This window comes from Mustela nivalis, assembly GCF_964662115.1.
Source record: "Mustela nivalis genome assembly, chromosome: 11".
NCBI lineage: Eukaryota > Metazoa > Chordata > Mammalia > Carnivora > Mustelidae > Mustela > Mustela nivalis.
Genome location: NC_139030.1, coordinates 40,512,772 through 40,532,766, shown reverse-complemented (window position 1 = coordinate 40,532,766; position 19,995 = coordinate 40,512,772). Strand labels below are relative to the sequence as shown.

At 37.0% G+C, this 19,995-nt stretch overlaps 1 protein-coding gene across 14 annotated transcripts in view; it reads right to left on the bottom strand.

The window, feature by feature from the left end:
* ZNF385B (zinc finger protein 385B) overlaps positions 1 to 19,995 on the bottom strand; it is a 408,464-nt gene that overhangs the window by 80,183 nt on the left and 308,286 nt on the right. For 12 of the 14 annotated variants that reach the window (XM_082689365.1, XM_082689372.1, XM_082689373.1 and 9 more), the window contains one exon: positions 9,703 to 9,845. The exons of 1 other annotated variant lie outside the window; for it this stretch is intronic. In XM_082689365.1, the coding sequence (XP_082545491.1) occupies positions 9,703 to 9,845 (143 nt within the window). Of the gene's footprint in view, positions 1 to 9,702; positions 9,846 to 9,949; positions 10,103 to 19,995 lie in introns of those variants that run through there. One more of the 14 variants, XM_082689367.1, reaches the window with a different exon arrangement.

The following is a 19,995-nucleotide window of genomic DNA, read 5'->3' as shown; positions in this document are numbered from 1 at the left end:
CATCTTGGGGTTGTGAGTTCTAGCCCCACACTGAGTGGGGACTACTTCAGAATAAAATCTTTAAAGAAATAATATTGTAAAGCAGGGTCAGGCCTGGTTAGTACTTGAATGGGAGAAATAATACGGTGATATGTTTTATAGTTATGATTTTTTTCACAGAACTCACACTACATTTCAGAAGTTTTCTAAATATTCAGTCATATCCTCAATCCTCCATAAGCAAAATAAGCCCAAATTTTCATGATATAATGATAAGGGTTATGAACATATATTAACTCTAGTTGTAAAATAAGGAAAAGTAGAACTAAATGACTTTCTCAAGATCAAAGAAAATGAATGTAGATACTGGTGTCATGGCTCCCAGTCCAGTGCCCCTTCCCTTCCCAGTGCACTAGATCACTCTCCCTTCTTCCCTCCTCCATTCTGATTCCTGCTTCTCTAGGGGGCATGAAGCACAGTCAAGACCATGTAGGACTGTTAGAGGCTTACATTGGAACAATGCAAGCAGAATTACCTCTCTGAGATCAGAAAGAACGTTCCAAGTGGCTTTGGGGAGGAGGTGGGATATGACAGATGAATGAGTGACTAAGTAAATGCTACTACCTCTTTAGAAGCTAAGTACTTCAAAAGTTGAAAATTAAGTATATACCATGTGATAGTAGCTATTACTAATAATTTCAGCATCTAATAACTTCAGCTCATTTTTGGGAAATGAAGTTTTTGGAGGTTTGATACTATTATGACAAAGAATCAATTTACATATTGTGGATATTTGGTATCTATATAAAAAAATCAATTAAATTAGACCCAGAAACATATTTTTAATTATTGCAGACTTTATATACACCTAAAATTATTGTAAATCATAAACCTGTGAAAGACATCAGCTATCTTTTCTACTACAACACTCAGATCTTTATTTGGTTGCAGAAACTGCTCACAATAAGAAAAAAGGATGAGACTGACGAGACAATTCTATCTTCTAAATAGAACACACTGCAGGGATGCCCAGCTGGCTCAAATGATACATTATGCCACTCTTGATCTTGGGGTGATGGGTTCAAACCCCATGTTAGGTATACAGATTACTTAAAAATAAAATCTTAAAAAATTAAATTAAAAAAATAAAACACACTGCAAAGGAGAGTTTTTCAATCTGACTTTAGGTCCCGCAAGGATTTATTGGGTATTTTAAAAAGTATGTACTACTTGAATAACCTGTTAGAAATAGACACATTTCAATTCAAGTTATGTCAGGATGGAGACTGCTCTTGCTTGTCTGATACTTAGCTTTTTTTCCTTTTCAGTGGCAGAGCTGTTTACTGGAAGAAGTGTGAAGACTGGATTATATTCTTCAATCTTCCATTTTGCAAAAAGGGTGCAACAATGACACATGTAGCCTATTTTCATATGTGGGTATGTTAAAAGAATTAATTGTAGAATATCTTTAAAATATGCTAAAACCTTCTGATACTAGAATTCCATGAAAATAAGGTGTTGTTCATATAATTTAAGTTTTTCCCATCCTATTTTAAGCATCAGAACATAAAAAGGAAGGTATAAAAATCAAATTGACAGCTAAATCTGTGAAAAAAAGTATTTTTCCAAGATTCCTATGTGGTTCCACAAAGATGTTGAAATTTCACAGATTGCTCAATAGCACTCCAATTCTTCTTTAACACCCTCAATGACAATTCTGAAAGTAAAGGGATTGGAAGATTCCAAAACATGTTTTTCCTTCCCCAAAAGTGATTTGAAACCTAATTCTGAATATAAGAACCTGGGCGGGGGGCGAGGGGAGCACACAGTCTGTGCTATTGGCTGGATTCCCAAATTTTTGATAAAAGTTTTTCAGAAAACAGCACCATCAATTAATGTTTATAGATTGATCAATTTAGAAATAACTTTTTGGGCTGTAGGAATGTTTTGCACAATAATATTTTGCTACTTCTTATATTTATGAAGCTACCTTACTTGACCACTGGCACATGAAGAATTGGTCACTGAGAGAAACTAAGAACAAGGCTATTGTTGGTTTCTTCTTTGAATTAACTGGTAAGAACAAGGTAAATTATTTTAAGAAGATGGTAAATTATTTTAAGAAGATGGCCTGACAGAGACACTTTTTCCAAGTTGACTCTGCTCTTGAAAAATGCTGACCTGGGATAGTGCCAAGACTGAAGACCTGTCTCGCCAGAAAATCTCATGTGCCCTCCAAGTACACATAATCCTTGAAACTCTAGCACTAAAGATGAGGCTCCAGAGCCATGCGAGGTTGAGACTGGGATAATGAAATAGACATTCGAGAGGACAGAGCATGGGGGAACTACAGATGCCTCTTTTCATAGGCTTCTCAAACCTTGTGTTCCTTTACTGCATAAGGGCCCATCAAAGTCTTAATCTGTGTTTCTTGGCAGCTTAATCAACTGAACTGACTATTGATTATGAACAGTATTCTCTATTATATTATGGTGAATTACACAAGAGGAAGTAGTAATGTCAGACAGTGAGCAGATTCTTATTCGTTATAACCCCTTTCTTAGCACAATGACTGGCATGTGAGGACATTCAGTAAGAGGTTGTGAATGAATGCCTTTTCCTAGATGCCATGCACAAATAATTTATTTGGGGAGAGAGAAGGTGTATGACCATACATTATATAAATACACATGCACACACACATGCACACATACATACCATTAAATAATACCCACATATTCTAAAGGGATTTCAATATTACGTAGAGAAAAGGAGATCTAAACACAAAGTCTGTAATAGGCAAACCTTGATAAGGCAAAGGATATGACAAATTTTAAAAGATACATTTGTAGTTTGAAGAGAAGAGGGAGACAATAGTACAGATGGTCACTATGTAGTATTTTTTCTCTCCCAGGTAATATTTACATACTTTTTCTTTTTCTCTGTCATATTGAATAGGGATGAAAAAAATTCCAGGCAGGAATCTCTGCTTAAATATTTGTATAAAAATCTTCATTAGTTTTGTCCTGCATTTCAAAGATGAATTCCTATACATTTTTTTTTTTTTCTAATGACCTAGGGGGTTGCTGTTGGCTTTTTAAAATCCAATAACAGACCATCATCTCCAAAGAAATTTCAGTAACCATGGAAAATTTCAAGTTGGCATATTTTAATATACATTTCTTTAGGACACATAGAAGAGTAAGGTCCTTCAATATATCTTAAGCATAATCATGAAAATAAAAATTCAACCCTATCCTCTTTTTTATGTTATTTTTATTTATTTTATTTTATCTCTATTTTACTTTTTTTTCTTTTGGATAAATGTATCATTTCAAGTAGCTGTACATATTAATATCCTAGGAAACAAGGAATATATAACTTCTTAATGACAGCAAATCATTATAAGAGTAAAAAAGAAGCCTCAAATAGCAAAAATTCACAACTAAGTGCATTAGCAGAGGTAAAGTATTGTATTTAAATCAAATTAAAGAAAAAATCAAGTAAAAGGGAAGTATGTATCCAAATGTTTAAATAAAAACTTCATTAGGTAGCAAAGGTATTAAAGACAGATTAAAAAGTTAAACGTTTTGGCTCACTTCAGGTTTCCTTACAGTGACATCTCATGAGACACATGGTATGAATTAATTGTGAAGTAAGTATGATTTTGATTCTCAGTTTCTTTATTTTGTACCTCCTTGATAAATATATTGTAATTATATTATTATTTTTGGTACAAGAAACATTTTAAATATTCATTGAAATTGTCAAACTATGAATAATCCAGAATCTCAAAGAGTTTAAAATGAAAAATAGTAGACATACAGATCATCTCACAGATTTTCACGGATGATTCAGAGTCATATAGTGATTTTGCATTTTATACTCAGAAATAATCTTTATTCTTTTCCACATATTTGTTTATGTGTCAGGAAAAATGAATTTCAAGGGATGTAGTAAAAATCAGATTATTTTTCACAGAACTAAGATTGCTGAGCCTCTTACAATAAAGCAGCAGTGACCTCTATTGCGCCCGGAGCAGTTGCAAAAACAAGGCAGGACTCAGGAAGACATCTGAAATAGTAAACATGGGAAGTACCTGCCGATTAGCAGAGAAATTGATAGGTGACTGTCGTCTCAAGGTTACTCTGGATCATATCTATAGCTCCAGAGGGTCACGCAAATACATCTGTTCATGTTCCCCATATGTGGCTGTTGAAACTTAACCTACTTATTATCACATACAATATATAGGTTGGATAACAGTCTTAGTTTGTTCGGGCTGCCGTAATGAAATACCATAGACTGGGTGGCTTGAACAGCAGACATAGATTTGATCATGATCGTGGCAGCTGAGATCAATGTCCCAGCATCATTAGATTCTGGTGAGAGCTCTCTTCCTGGCTTGCAGATGGCTGCGTTCTCACTATGCCTGCACATGATGGAGACACAAGAAGCTTTCTGTGGTCTCTCCTCCTAAGTGCACTAATCCCAATAGGAGGGCCTCACACTCATGACCTCATCTAACCCTAAATAACTCTCAAAGACCCCATCTCTGAATACTATCTGCAGGTGTTAGGGCTCTAAAATTTGAATTTGGGAAAGAGGACACAAATATTTTGTCCATAACAGTATGTAGATATATCTTCTAAAGGGACTTACTTTATTTTATTTTTAAAGGTTTTATTTCATCATTAGAGAGAGAGAGCACAAGCAAGGGGAGGACAGGCAGAGGGAGAAGGAGAAGCAGACTCCCCTCTGAGTAGAGAGTCAGATGCAGGACTTGATTTCTGGACGCTGAGCTCATGACCTGAGCCAAAGGCAGACACTTAACTGACTGAGATCGCTGGCGCCCATGGCCTTATTTTATCATACTAAGCTGATGCTATCCACCCTGCTAAGTATGCAATTTATTTCAATTCTGAAGCTGTCTCTTCTTACAGTTAACTAAGCACCAAGTACTACCCTGGTTGTTAAACACCAAATATTAAACACCAAGTATTATCTGCATTGAATGAAGATAAAGATTGAAACCATAGTAAAGGACATGAGAAATTCTAATTCTAATAAAAGAAACAATTGTGTATAATCTGGTACCTACCAAAACATTATGTATAGTAATTAAAGGATGACTATGAGGCATTTGGTGAATTTAAATAAAGTGAAAAATAAAATGGTGAAAATAGCTCTATTGGGTTACCAAAAAATCATTCTTTCTGGCTTTTCTTTAACACTATGAAGTTGTTACTATTTTCACTTTGCCTATATTTCTTGGGTTTTGTTATCTTGCCTTTTCCAGTCTTTTATTCAATTTCTTTTAAGTTTCTTGGGCACTAAAGTATTTTTGTCTGTTTATTTTGTTTATCCTCTTCCTCAAACCCAGTACTCTTCAGTGCATATATTTTCAATAAAATCCAGGAATGAGTAAGTTTCCCTTTAAACTAGCCGCACTTAAGAATAGGACCAAAGATAAGAAATGTAAGAGATTTTTGCAAAGCTTCCACACCATCCACACAGAGAAAGCTGGAACTATAGCTGCAGAAAAGGTAGTAAATAAGTATTGCACATGGGTGAAAAAAAGACGACAGTTCTCAGGAAAACAAAAAAAAAAGTAAACACCTGGGCTTATCGCCTTGTGCTTAGAAAGGGCTCAGAAATGTTGGTATTTCCTTTGCTGGGTGGCGAAGCATGTACACTGAAAACAAAAAACTGGGGTGCTTTCCTCCCTCTGTTTCTCCTTCCCATCAGAAAGGTTTTATTGAGGTCCTGGGCCACCAGGCATAGGAAGATGAACAAGCTATAGGCCCTGCTCTCCAGGATCTGGCATTCTAGCGAATACAGTAATCAGGTCATGGGATTATGGTGTGACAACTGCCATCACAGAGGTAATCTGGGAGTACTTTGGAAATACAGAGGCCTGGCGCTTGATTCAGACTTGAAGGTCACAGAAAACTTTATGTGTGGGAGGTGATACCTAAGTTGGGCTCTGAACAACAAAGAGTTGAAGGTGGGAGGCCGTGGTGGGAGTGAGGGAGCCTTAGTGGGTAGTCAGGTGAAGAAGCCCTATTAGGCTATAGATAGAAAAGTTGAGATCTTTAAAAACTTAGGTTTTGGTTTGCAGAGTCTTTTACCTATAATTGTCTCAAAACAGCCCCTTGGTAAGATAAAACTGCTGGAGGGCAGAGTTCATATCATCGTTCTCCATCTTTGACCTAGAGCCCACCATAAATTCTCAGTGACCCAAACTCCATCCTCCCTAAACTCCAGACTTCCCTCTTTGGATGTCTGCTTGGACTGTGTCTTGAATTATATGCTTATGGTTCACATATAATCAGTGAGAGAGATTCTGTCAGTTGTGGAGTAGAAGGCAAGACAGCCACTGAATGAAGAATGTGAAGCTTATCTCTTCATTGTGTACAATTTAGTACAGAAGAAGCATGTATTCTTTTTCGGAATATGACAGAATCCCATTTTTCAGTCTTGCTATAATTCTCATGTAACATTATCATACTCCACTGCAAAAACAGAAGGAAACTGTTACTTTATAGGTATTTTAAAAATCCACTTAAAACAAAACCTCAAAATTCCCAAACTGTCGATATGGTATTGGAATACAGTGTTTCTAGTCTTCTGATAATAATGATGAATTAAAATACTTCTTATTTCTTATATTTGCTAATGTTATCCTTGGTTAAAAGTAAAGTGATTATAATGGCATTCACCTTACTTTTCAAAGAATAAGTGGACTCTTGAATAGAGAATACCTTTAAAATTTGCTAACAAGAAATTTTAACTTTTAAAAATATATTCTGCCTCAGAGATACTGTTTGTAGAGGTCCATTTTACATTTTCAAAAAATTCTTTCCTCTCCCTACTTAACGATTCTGTTGAAAATTGCCTGCCATACTTCCAGAGAAGAACATGAAAGATTTCTCATTGAGCTTTGTTCATATGGAGTGATGTGGTAGGTAACATGGACCAAAAGAACCAAAGGCATTGATGACCCAGAACACGAGTTTGAAAGTTAGGAGATTTTTTTAAAAAGATTTTATTTTTAAGTAATCTCTACCCAACGGGAGGGGGCTCAAACTTACAAACCTAAGATCAAGAGTAGATGCAAACTGCCTGAGTCAGCCAGGTGCCCCTTAAGGTAGGAGATTCTAATTCAAGTGTCAGTTCTTTCTTTACTAATTCTCTCTCCTCCTCTAGACAGTGGAAATGACATGGTCTACTAAAATGCTCTAAGACTTGTGTTCTTTGAGGGATATAAAACATCACATATCTATAGTATAATTATTATTAGTGATATAAAAATGTTTTTCTAGAAAAATGTAGACAATGACTTTTATGAAGTTGTCCTAGGAAATCTACTAGACGATTTAGACACTGGGATAGAAAAGTCTATAGGAAAAGGTTTAGAGTAATCCAAATGGTAACTCAGTGCAAAATCATAGGTAACCCAATGATCCTAAAAATTCATTTATTTACCAGATGATAGAGGATCCTACTTGCAATGATTTAATTTTTAGTATACTACGAGATGTGTTCTCCCTTCACCGAATGGCTTGGATATAATATAATCTAATATAATATAGAGAGTAAAATGATTATTTCATGTAATTCTTTGCTATATTCTTCTCCTTAACCAAGAGTATTTTCATGTGAAAATTACACTTTTATTTTCTTCCAAGAAGGAAAAAAATTAATTTTTATTAGAATTATTCTTTGCATTTTCTCAAATATTTCATATAGTTGCTATAAACAAACAAAAAGGCCAGTGAGTGTATCTACCAGCTATACAACATTAGCAAACCATTATGATACTGAATTTTTATCTAAAAAAAATTATGAAGACACTCTTTCCTTTTCTTAAAGCTTTTAAAAACAGATATATATATATAATATATATATTATATATATACACACACACAAGGCATCTTGATAGTTGAAAAAAGTAACTTAGAAAAAAAAAGAAAAAAGTAACTTAGAGAATAGTGCGGATCATCCCATCGCAGCTGTAAAAAGACAACAGTGATCAGGTTCCTGTTAAGTATGCACATAACATACTTCTAGAAGGGGGAGAGAGGGATGGATATAGGGTACTTTCCTCTAACAAAGGGAATAAACTTGTACACAGGGACAGGTAATGGTGACTCACACATTTTGCTTTGAACGTTAATGTTTTATTCGAATCTTTGAAGTAAGTATCCATGTATTATTATTTGTGTTAAAAACAATGAACTACAGTAGGAGCCATTCATGTCTCCCCACATCATCAGTGCTGCTTCCTGACAGTGGCCAGACCCCAGCTGTGGCTAAAAATGCTGTCTCCCAAATACACATTAATCAAAATACAAACACCTAGTAAGTGTTTGAAGACGAGTAGCTTAATTCAGTTATGTTTGGAATGTATCACCCACATTTCGGTAGAGGATTAAACAGGCACACTTGAGTTCAAGTTCTCTGAAATGGCACGTTGAGTTTTGGGTGGTCACGCCTGATGGATTCATGTGATCCGGGCGGGCATGACTTCTCTCACTGAGCTGCTTCGCTGCTCTAGAAACGCTGCTCACCTGTTTATGCCTTTCTTTCTTTCTTTTTCTTTTTCTTTTTTTTCTGTTTGACTTGTCTTTGAAAAACCCAGAAAAGACAAAGACATTCAACTGTTTATTCATTAAGTCAAAGTCAGGGCTCCTTAAAAAGTTGGCTGGCCCCCTCCCTACCCCCTAATTACCTTGCAACACTAAGCCCTGACCGAAGTTCTGTCAGCAGATTCTATTTACAGCCCTTGAGGAAAAATCCTCTTTCTGTTTCACTTCGTACAGAAGATAAGTTTGCAAAAGGGAACATTTGGCAGTACTTCAGATGCCCACTGTCTGGTGGTGTGGATAATGCAATTCTTTTGCTTGATGACGGCAGCTTCTATAATGCTGTATCACTCCTATAGACCATCATGCCCCAACTGATTGCATTTATTGACTAAAGAAATAATTCATACAATCACCTGAGCTGTTTAACCGTTTCTCTTCCTACAAGCTTAGCATTGGGCTGTGGGCTGAATTTAGGCTGAATTTTATTGGTGAAAAGTGTCAAGCTCCACCTGGCATGCCTCCAAAATGTCTTTCAGCTGACCTGAGTGAAGAACATTGGCAATTATAGGTGAGGCACTAATACTTATTGTACGTTTTCAAGGGAATGCCAAAATATCGCACAATTGATACGTAGATGTAAAATGAGTTTTTTTAATAATAAACTCACATTTGCATAACCCACAATACCTTCCCAATAAAAATTCTGTTTGTATAAGACCCAAAATACATCCCAAATAAAAGTGTATCTAGGTAGTCAAAGCATATGGTTTCTTTTTTTTTTTTTTTCCCAGAAGTAGGGGAAAAAAACATCAGCATGGCTTACTATCTCTATATTGAGCATTTGAATAGCACCCCAGATATAATATGGGTTCTCAAGCCACTGAAGTCTACAAAATTGCTCAAAGACAAAAGTGAAAAGTCGCTTGGGGAAATATTTGTAAAATAAATATGTTGGCTTTTGTTTGGACCCACTCCCATGGGAGGATTGTCTTCCATAATACAGCTGATCAGCGTAACCAAAATAAGGTCTAAAATTACACACTTTGGAAACAGACTACGTCTACTACCTATTCACAACTGTAATGAAAGGAATCGGGGAGGACACAAATAAAAGAAAAGTGCATTTACTCACTGTGTTAAAATTTGGAAAGAGCCCAACAGCAGAACTACTGTCCACTGGAAAAGACATAAATGGTTTGATATCCAGTGAAGGCTGCATCATCAGGGTAGGTGTGCGCACGAGAGCAGGAAGTGGAGTAGTGTGGCAAGTACTGCCTGCCAAGAACAAAACAAAAAGGAATTCAATCTTTTGCTCATATCCATCTCCCTCCCCAACCTACCCTGCAAAAATCAGGACTGCTGAGCTGCAAAAACAGGACCTGAGAGCGAGGGAGTTATGCTGAAAGTGAGCCAACGGCACTGGAGGAGAAAATTCAGTTAAAAAGGGTCTTCTTGCTCATCATATAAGACAGTGAGGCAGAATACTTCCCGATGGCAAGGCCAAGGGCTGCTCAGACCCGGCAGGGGTACGTAGTACACGGATCCTGCTGGCAGGTGGGGCTGAATGAGATCATCCTGTGGTTCAACCATTGTCTCTGACTGGCCAAAAATGTAGGAGAGCCCAGGGGAGGGGCCTCTTGCAGCCAGATGCTCTTTACTATTCAGAGTTATTGAATGGCTGGTAGGCATGTTTTGTGCAAATCAGAGATAATTATAGGGTTTTTACAAGGGGGAAAAAACCTTGGACTCACAGTCACTGCCTGCTCCCAAGAAAATTATGACTCAAACAATTTTATCTCTAAAAAAAAAAAACCAAACTGAAAGTTGCCCTTACTTTGCGGGAAATAAGTAGTCTAGACATTGGGTAGTTGGAGTAGCTTGAGGGAGTGATTACTGCTAAAGGGAATGATTACTGCCCAGGTGGGGCAGGGTACTGGGGGACAGGGAGAAGTTAGGATAGAAACTTGAATATTTGTCTCCAACTTGAATTCTAATGAAATTTGTACTAGGGTAACAATTACCCCTTTTTAACAATTATATTAGCTGTCATCTCTTTAGGAATCTGGGCTAACCCATGTATGGGAGAGTTAAAGCACTCCTCCCTGGCAGCAAGCATTCTTCTTCTGAAGCCTCCGTCTACCGCAAGTAAGTAGCTGCTGGTACAGGTGGCCCTCTGGGAGACCGGCTCTGGTGTGCCCCGCCCCCCGTTTTAAAAAATGTAATAACTTTACTGAGATATAATTCACATACCAGACAATTCTACCACTTAAAGTGTACAATTCCATGGTTTTTAGCATATCTACAGAGTTGTGCACGTTACCACAATCAATTTAGAGCATTTTCACAATCCCTAAAAGAAATTCCATGCCCATTAGCAGTCATTCCCTATTTCCTCTCAACATCCCCAGCTCCTGGCAACCACTAATCTACTTTGTTTCTGGGTTTGTCTATAATGGACATTTCATTTTTTTTTTAAAGTTGTTTTTAAAGATTTTATTTATTTACTTGAGAGAAAGCATGTGTCTGTGCAGGAGCAGGGGGCAGGGGCTGAGGGGGGAGGGAGAGGGAGAGAGGGAATCTGAAGCAGATTCTGGGCTAGGCGTGGAGCCTGACATAGGGCTCTATCTCACTACCATGAGATCATGACCTGAGCTGAAACCAAGAGTTGGCCGCTCAACCGAATGAGTCACCCAAGTGCCCCTATTATGGAAATTTCATTTAAATAAAGTCAAAGAGGGGCCTCTGGGCGGCTCAGTCAGTTAAACGTATCTGCCTTCTGCCCAGGTCATGACCCCAGGGTCCTGGGACTGAACCCCACATCGGGCTCCCTGCTCAGTGAGGAGTCTGCTTCTCCCTCTCCCTCTGCTTCCCACTCTGCCTACTTGTGCTCTCTCTGGCAAATAAATAAATAAAATCCTTAAAATAAATAAATAAATGAAGTCGAACAATATGGGTTCTTTCGTGACAGCCTTCTTTCACTTGGCATAAAGCTTTCAAGGCTCATCCATGTTATAGCATGTATGAAAATTGCATTCCTTTTTAAGTCTGAATAATATTCCATTGTAGATGTAAGCACTTTTCCTTATTCATTCATCAGTTGATGGGCATTTGGGTTGTTACCATGCTGTTGTTATTTTGGATAATGCTGTTATGAACATTTGTCTATAAATTTTTGTGTGGAGATACAGTTTCAGTTCCCTTAGGGATATACCCAAGAGTAGAATTGGGGACTGTTGGGTTGTATGGTAATCATATAGTTTAACCTTTTGAGAATTTTCAGACTGTTTTACAAAATGGCCAAAACATCTTATAGTACCAAGTAGTGTACGAGGGTTCGAATCTTTCCCAGCATGTCTATATAGGACCACAAATAATTATACACTGAAAATCTCCTACTGGCTTCAAGGAGAAATAAACAGTATGGGAAAATGGTCCAACTATTAAAATTTCCTCCACTGTTCTCACACAGTGTTCAAGAATAATTAAGATTTCTCTTTCAATGATATATTTTTTGATAATGGATTTTCTTAATAAACTGCATTATATTTCAAATCATTCCAGAACATTATTAGTAATAGTGTTTAATGGACTCTCATGCCTCATTTACATTGATCCTCAAAACAGAAAAAAAAGAAAAAAGCATCTAAAACATTTATCTGTAATGGCAAGTCTTTAGGTCAGCCCCATCCATCCATTAGGGAATATGGAGGAGGACTCAGCAAAAATAGAATCAACTGAAAGTATAGATCAAACAGTAATGGTTTTTTCTGATGCCAGAGTAAATACTCTGATCTCAGCCTGGCATTCACATAACCACCCTGTATTTAATTACACATTTTTCTTCTAATTAGGTAATGTTACATTCATTGTTAACTTCAGAGCTTGGAGATCCAAGATTTTACATTATGTCAGTATTTCGATGTTGCAGAAGCACTTATTAAAATCTTTATTTTAAAAGCTTTCCTGTGAAATCTTAGCTAAATTGAAAAAATATATTCTTATTTTAAACCGATGGCCTTTTACGACTCACAATTACTATAATCATCAGAAGTCTAAAGTCCAAAAAGTATACAAAATTATTCTACTTAAAGCAGCCTGATGCACAAATTCTTTTGCCATCATGGGTCTCCCCCTACCAAAAGCAAAATTCTTTTTTAAGCCCACATAGTACAAGGTACTGGGGCGCCTGGCAAGACTCATTTTGTACTAACAAACTCAAATCAAACATACTGCAACATGAAACTTGACAAACAGATTGCTCCATCAACAAAGGTCAGAATGCACAATGATCCCCTTTACCCAATCAAATATCTATGCTAATAAAGATGCGGCTTGAGAACTACTTAGCTGCCACCATTCATTAGCATAAAAACTTAGCAGCTGTTTACCATTCATTAGCATTTTAATGACAGACAATTTGCCATGTTAAACACAGATTGTTTTAAAGTACTGGTAGATCTCCTGAATAAATATAAACTGCTTTCATCAATTCCCTCACCTCAACCTTGCTGTTTCACTTTAAAAACCTGCTTTTTCATGTCACTTCACCCAGACTCACTGCTTCAAAGGAAGTTTGTGCAAATGAGACATGAATGGCAATAAAGTGCTCCCCACCTCACCTCAAATTAGGTTAAGCTTTAATGCTTCTGTCACCTTACTTCAGATTTTGCTGCTACTCCTGCTGCTGGGAAACATTTCTCCTCACCTTGGGATGCCTAAAGGTTGGTAGGAAGTACAAGCAGAAATTTGTCCAGAATACATTGTACCCTGCAAGAAAATGCTTAGTATCTTTAAAACTTGCTGAGAGAAAAGAAAGAGTTGAAAATATAATGAGCATAAAAGCATGATACAATGTATCTTTTACATTGCTATGCTCATGGGACAGGACCAGCCTTGGTCTTTGTATGAACTATTTGGCAGCATTATGTAAGACATCTCCTATATGTAGTTCTATTTCAAAGCAAAGGATACAACCTTGTATATATTCTAATGAATCCAGTCATAACAGAGGTCCCTTACTTGATAATCAAGATTTTTAATAATTTTTAAGATTTTATTTATTTAAAGCAGAGAGAAAGCAGGGGTTGGGAGGAGAGAGGGAGAGAGAGAATCTCAAGCAGAGTTTCTGCTAAGTGTGGAGCCAGAACTTGGGGTTCGATCCCAGGACCCTGAGATCATAACCTGAGCCAAAATCACGAGTGGGATGCTCAGCTAACTGAGCCAGATGTTTATACTATTTGCTGTATATATAGATCAAACTCACTGACCTAAAATGAAATACACAGAAGTAGGCATGCCTAGCCCAAAGATCCAACAGTCACCACTCTCACATGGAAATTGCACATGTTTATATACTGTCCCATAAGAATGCAGTTAACCCTCTCCCCAAATTTCATTTTCATTGTAAAATCCAAATTGTATTTATTTGTAACTATGAAACTAATGAGAGAGACAGCTCACCACTATGATCATAAAACTATTCTTCAGCCAACTGCCTCTGTAACATAATAGGTGCTTTATTATGTCAATGGATTATGTTGTAATCCATCACAATAAAACCTCATTTGAGGGCTTGGTGAGACGTGAAATTATTGCCTTAGTCTTTGACCTTTAGAGATATAATCTTGAAGATTTAGGTGATAGCTCTAAGGTTTCCTAGTGGCTCTTCTCTATGTATCATAACATGAGCAGACAAAACACCTCCGTGTTAGAAGGAGGAAACGCCAAAGTCATAGAAAAACTGTATGGAGAAGCATTTATAGAATGAGATCAAATCTATGCTATATCCGAGAGAAAGGGTTTTTCCTTATGCCAGTATTATGTATGTCTGCCCTAGTGTGTACTGAAATAAAAAGCTTAACATATAAAAGTCTATCGGGTGGAGGCAATGCCAATTATAGAATTCCCAGAGATGTCACTGAAGAAATTAAAATGAGTGACACTTCAGAAGTCCTACCAAACTCAGTTTTCTCTTTTCACTGCTGTCCCAGCTTTGTTGCCTCTTACCCTGAGTGACTTTCCCTCTTACCCTCCACCATCACCACCCAGCACCACCCAGCATCTCCTCTCCCCCTCACTCATCATTTCCCTACTTTCATCAGTCTAACATGTGAGGAAAACAAATTTGTCATGAGACCATGGCTATGTGAGTTGGAGATGTGACTGATAAAAGATTTTGTTTCTGAAAAGGCCACATAATAATAATAATAATAATAATAATAATAATAATAATAGAGATAACATTTCTATAGTTCATACTATGTGCCTGGCACTACCTTTAAGCACATTACATATGCATATATAGAAGTATACCCACAGATAATATATACATATTTGTACATGTATACCCATATATACTCATTATAAATTGAATCAGACAAAATGTATTTTACTTTTTAAGAGAAGGTAAGAAATGTTACTGTTTAATGAGATTTTACTCTATGTGAGGTATAACTAAGTAATTTGTGTCCCTTATTTTATTAAATTATAATACAATTCTGTGAGGTTTGTATTATTATCCCCATTTTACAGATGAGAAAGGTGAGCCTTAAGGAGATTGAGTTCATCTAGTATGTGGTAGGGCCTGGGTTATCTAGCTTTAAAGTCCAGCCATCATTTCACAAAGTAGGTTATATGTAAAGTTGTTAAGTGAAAAAGATTCTGTCCTCAAATACATTTAGAAAATGCTGGCTTCAACAAAGTTTAAAGTGGCTCTTTTTTGCAAGACATCTTGGAGCTTAAAATATACTAACAGGCACTGTGCATGTCTAGACAGATATAATTTCTACTTTCCATTTCTTGAGCACAAAACAATACTTTGTTGTTGTTGTTGTTTGTTTGTTTTCTTCCATAGAGCTTCTGGAACAATTAGAATGCTTGGCATGTCCTTCAGGCAATGCTGTTCTACACACATGAACTGTACCAATTCAAGAGTAAGATGATGACTTTCAGGTCTATCATTTTCTTGTTGTGCAAATTTGTGATGAAGGATAGTAGGAAGAAAGGCAGGCAGGGACAAGGGACCCCCACCATAAGAGGAAACCAACCTTAGGAGGAGTTGACATCACCCTGGAAGGAGCCCTCCACCCTTTCCCACATAATGGATAGAGGACAAACACCTGATTGGATGACAGGCGCATAGAGAGGGTTAATCAGATTAAAAGAGCCTGCAAAGGAGCCCATAGAATCCACCAGACTTAGAAAATCTGATGGCAACCGTCTCAGGTCCCCTCCGTCTTCAGGAGCTCTGTGGTATCACTTTGCTATTGCTCAATACACCTTCCTTTGCTTCCCACCACTGTCTGATCTACCTGTTCATTCTTGGAAGTGGGATCATCGAGAACGATGGGCACAGAAGGAGAAAGAAATCCTGTAACACTTGGACAAATGATTTTATTTCTTTATTCCTCTATCTTCTTTTTTATAAGTTGGGGAAAATAAGAGTAGCTACAGCATAGGGCAGGTAGGAATACTAACTGAGATTTTTCTATGCAAAATGCTTAATCCTGAACCTGACACCTAGCAAGTGTTCAATAAGCTTTGATTACTGTAGTTATGAACCATTCCTACTCCTCTCACACTATGCCATATCCCAGAAGGCCATAAATACTTAAGTTCGTTAATACTTGCAAAAGACAGGATATGTAAGGGATCATAAATTATCAACAAAATGCTAAAGAGTTTCAAGAAAGAAACTGCATCTGGTTAGGAGTTGGGTTCATAAATGTTTTCATAGATGAGCTATCTCTTAAGATAAGCCTTGGGGAATGGTTGGTATTTTGAGAGGTAGATATGGGAGAATGGTGGAGGGAAATGCAAAAGCAAAAAACACGGAGAAAATTGAATGTATTAAAATTCAAAACCTTAAGGATTCAAGATACTCTTAAGCATATGTGGTTTAGAAGGTAAAACAAGAAAGAGAAAAGCAGAGTATCTAAATGACCTTGGAGTAAGCAAAGATTTCTTCTTTCTTTCTTTTCTTTATTTTTTTTTTTTGAGACTCAGTTATTCATTAGAGAGAGAGAGAGAGTGTGCACAAGCAGGGGGTGGGGGTAGTGGGGGGCAGTGGGACAGAATTCCAAGCTGATTCCCTGACGAATCCGAAGCCCTAAGTGGGGCTCAATCCCACAACCCATGAGATCACGCCCTGAGCCAAAATCAATAGTCAGATGCTCAACTGACTGAGTCACCCAGGTGCCCAGCAAAGATTTTTTAAATAGGAAACAAAAGATATTAATCATAAGGGTGCCTGGGGGGCTCAGTTGGTTAAACATCTCGCTCTTGATTTCAGCTCTGGCTGCGATATCAGAGTTGTGAGATGGAGCCCAGCGACCAGCAATGCATTCAGTAGAGTCTGCTGAAGATTTTCTTTCTTCTTCTGTCCCTCCCCCATTCTCTCTCTCTCTCTCTGTCTTAAATAATTAAATCTTTAAAAGAAAGATGTTAACCTTAAAAAAACTGACAATATAGAAAGAATAAAGCTTTGGGAATATAACATATCAAAGGAATGAAAAGGCAATCCACAGAGTGGGAAATTAAAATATATACTTTGACAAAGAACTTTAATCTAGAATACAGAACTCCTTAATATCAGTAAGAAAATGAAAACATGATGGAAAAAAATGGGGAGAAAATTAGCCACTTCACAAAAATATATACTAAAATGGCCAGTACTTAGCTTCATTAGTAATACAGTTTAGCAATTAAAAAAAAAAAAAGGGACATGCAAGTTAAAACTGCAATGAGTTATCACTGCATACCCATAAGAATGGCTCCTATGAGTAAAGATTGAGAATGTTAATAAAGATATGGAGCAACTAGAACTTTTTTTCCCCCAGTTTTTTGTTTTGTTTTGTTTTTAGTTTTTGTTTAAATTCCAATTAGTTAGTATACAGTATAATACTAGTTTCAGGTTTACAGCGCGGTGATTCAACATTTTCAGACATCACCTAGTACTCATCACAACAAGTATACTCTTTAATACCTGTCACCTATTTAACCTATCCCCCCCACCAATCACCCCTCTGGCAAGAATCAGTTGTTACAATTACTGTTACAACAATTGTGTGGGTTTTTTTAAAAAAAATCATTTTTTTAAAGATTTTTATTTATTTATTTGACAGAGAGAGAGAGATCCCAAGTAGGCAGAGAGACAGGCAGAGAGGGGAAGGAGGCTCCCCACTAAGCAGAGAGCCCGATGTGGGACTTGATCCCAGGACCCCAAGATAATGACCTGAGCTGAAGGCAGAGGCCCAACCCACTGCGCCACCCAGACGTCCCTAAAAAAATGCTATTTAAATACAATTTAATTAACAGATATTGTATTATTCGTCTCAGAAGTAGAATTCAGTGATGCATCAGTTGCATACAATACCTAGTGTTCATTACTTCAAGTGGCCTCCTTACTGCCCATCACCCAGTTACCCCATCCCCTCACTCACCTCCCCTCTAGCGACCCTCTGTTTGTTCCCTATAGTTAAGAGCCTCTTATGGTTTTCCTCCCTGTTTTCCTCTTATTTTATTTTTCCTTCCCTTCCCCTATGTTCATTTTTTTTCTTAAATTCCACATAAGTGAAATCACATGGTATTTGTCTTTCTCTGACTGACTGATTTTGCTTGCAAATGGCAAGATTTCATTCTTTTTGATGGCTGAGTAATATTCGTGTGTGTGTGTGTGTGTGTGTGTGTGTGTATTTAGATGATACACCTATCTATATATGGAATACCTATATGGAAGTACATATATATACCACACCTTCTTTATCCATTCATTTGTCAATGGACATCTGGACACTTTCCGTAATCTGGGAATTACAGAGATTGCTGTTATAAACACTGGGGTACATGTGCCCCTTCAAATCACTATCAGTTGTTACAATTACCTTGAAAGCCCATTTAGCATATCTACTAAAATTGAACATATATATGCTCTATGATTCAGCAACTTCCACCTCTAGGTATTTAGCCAACAAAAAGGATATGTACTAGAATGCTTATAGCAATACTATTTATAGCAGCCACAAACTAGAAATTAGCTAATTAACCCATCAACAGTAGAAATAAATAATGTTGGTTCTTCATGCAATGAAACATTCACATTATGGATTACAGCAATGAGAACAAATGATTTATAATTAGATGCTACAACAAATAGACCTTCCAAGTATAATGCTGAGAAAAAGAACTAAAATACGGGAGCATGTGAATGTGCTGTATGATACTAATTTACACAAAGTACGAAATCATGCAAAACGAATGTATACTGCAAGGATAGGCTCTCCTTGGAGGAAGGATGCGGGAAGTGACTGAAAGGGGGCATGAGAGGGTGCTGGAAATTTTTCTGCCTGATCTTGGTGCCAGTTACACAGGTCTGTTATGCTTGTGTACATTCATCCACTGTACACTTGTGTGCACATTTCTGGTGGTTTTCTCCAACAGAAACTTTTAAAATGTGTTCAATGATAATAATTTTAGTAAACTATTGTTGGCAAATACAGGCAAAATTTTCCAATAAGAAAAACATCTTCAAACGCTGTCAAGTACTTTTAGGATGAATATGATGTTTTTTTCCCCACTGCCAGCTTGATTTTGCTCAAAATGATTTGTGAGAAAATAAAATTTCCCTTTAATGCTGCTGCTTCCTTGCTGAATTTCCTAAGTGGATGGAAGAGACTAACACAGGATCTACTGATGCCAAAGAGAAAAATGTGTATCTAGAACTCTGAGTCTATAAAATCTTCACAATTGGCAGTTCTGCTTCTGAATGTCCTTTGGGGCACCTCAGGGTTTCCCCCAAAGAGCTCCAACAGCAGCATCCTGGCAGAATGTTGCATTTAAAAATAAATCCTTCTGAGTAGCACACTGAAGTTTATGGGCAATAATGAAATGCTGCTGCAAAAAACAGCAGAGAAGTCACATTGTGATAGATTTTAAGCTACAGTGTCTGTTGGGTTTAGCAGTGATACGCCAGCTTTTACACAAAACGATGAATCTTTCACTAGGACGCAACGGATGGCTTTTTGAATGTGTGGCAATAGAATACTTAGAGCCAAGTGGTGATTCATTTATACTTGAATATTTTGCTTATGTATGGACTTTCTTAGGTATAAATCCTGAAAAAAAGGTTAAGATTTTTGTTTGTTTGTTTGTTTTGGTTTTTACTCCATGGTACAAAATACAGTTTGACTAAACACGTAACATACTTCATTAGTGGTCATCATTTTGGAAACAGAATTGAAAAATCTGAGAATTTCAGAATCTAAGTAAAGAAGTGGTTCTCAAAAAAAAGTCTTGAGGACCAAGTCTTCTTTGCAGCTGAAATTACATTTTTGCTTTGTTATCTTTTTTTCCATTTGTAGCCCGATTTTATTAAGCATGACCATGCAAGGAAGAAAACTAAAGAAGGGAAAACAGGATTCTGACAAGT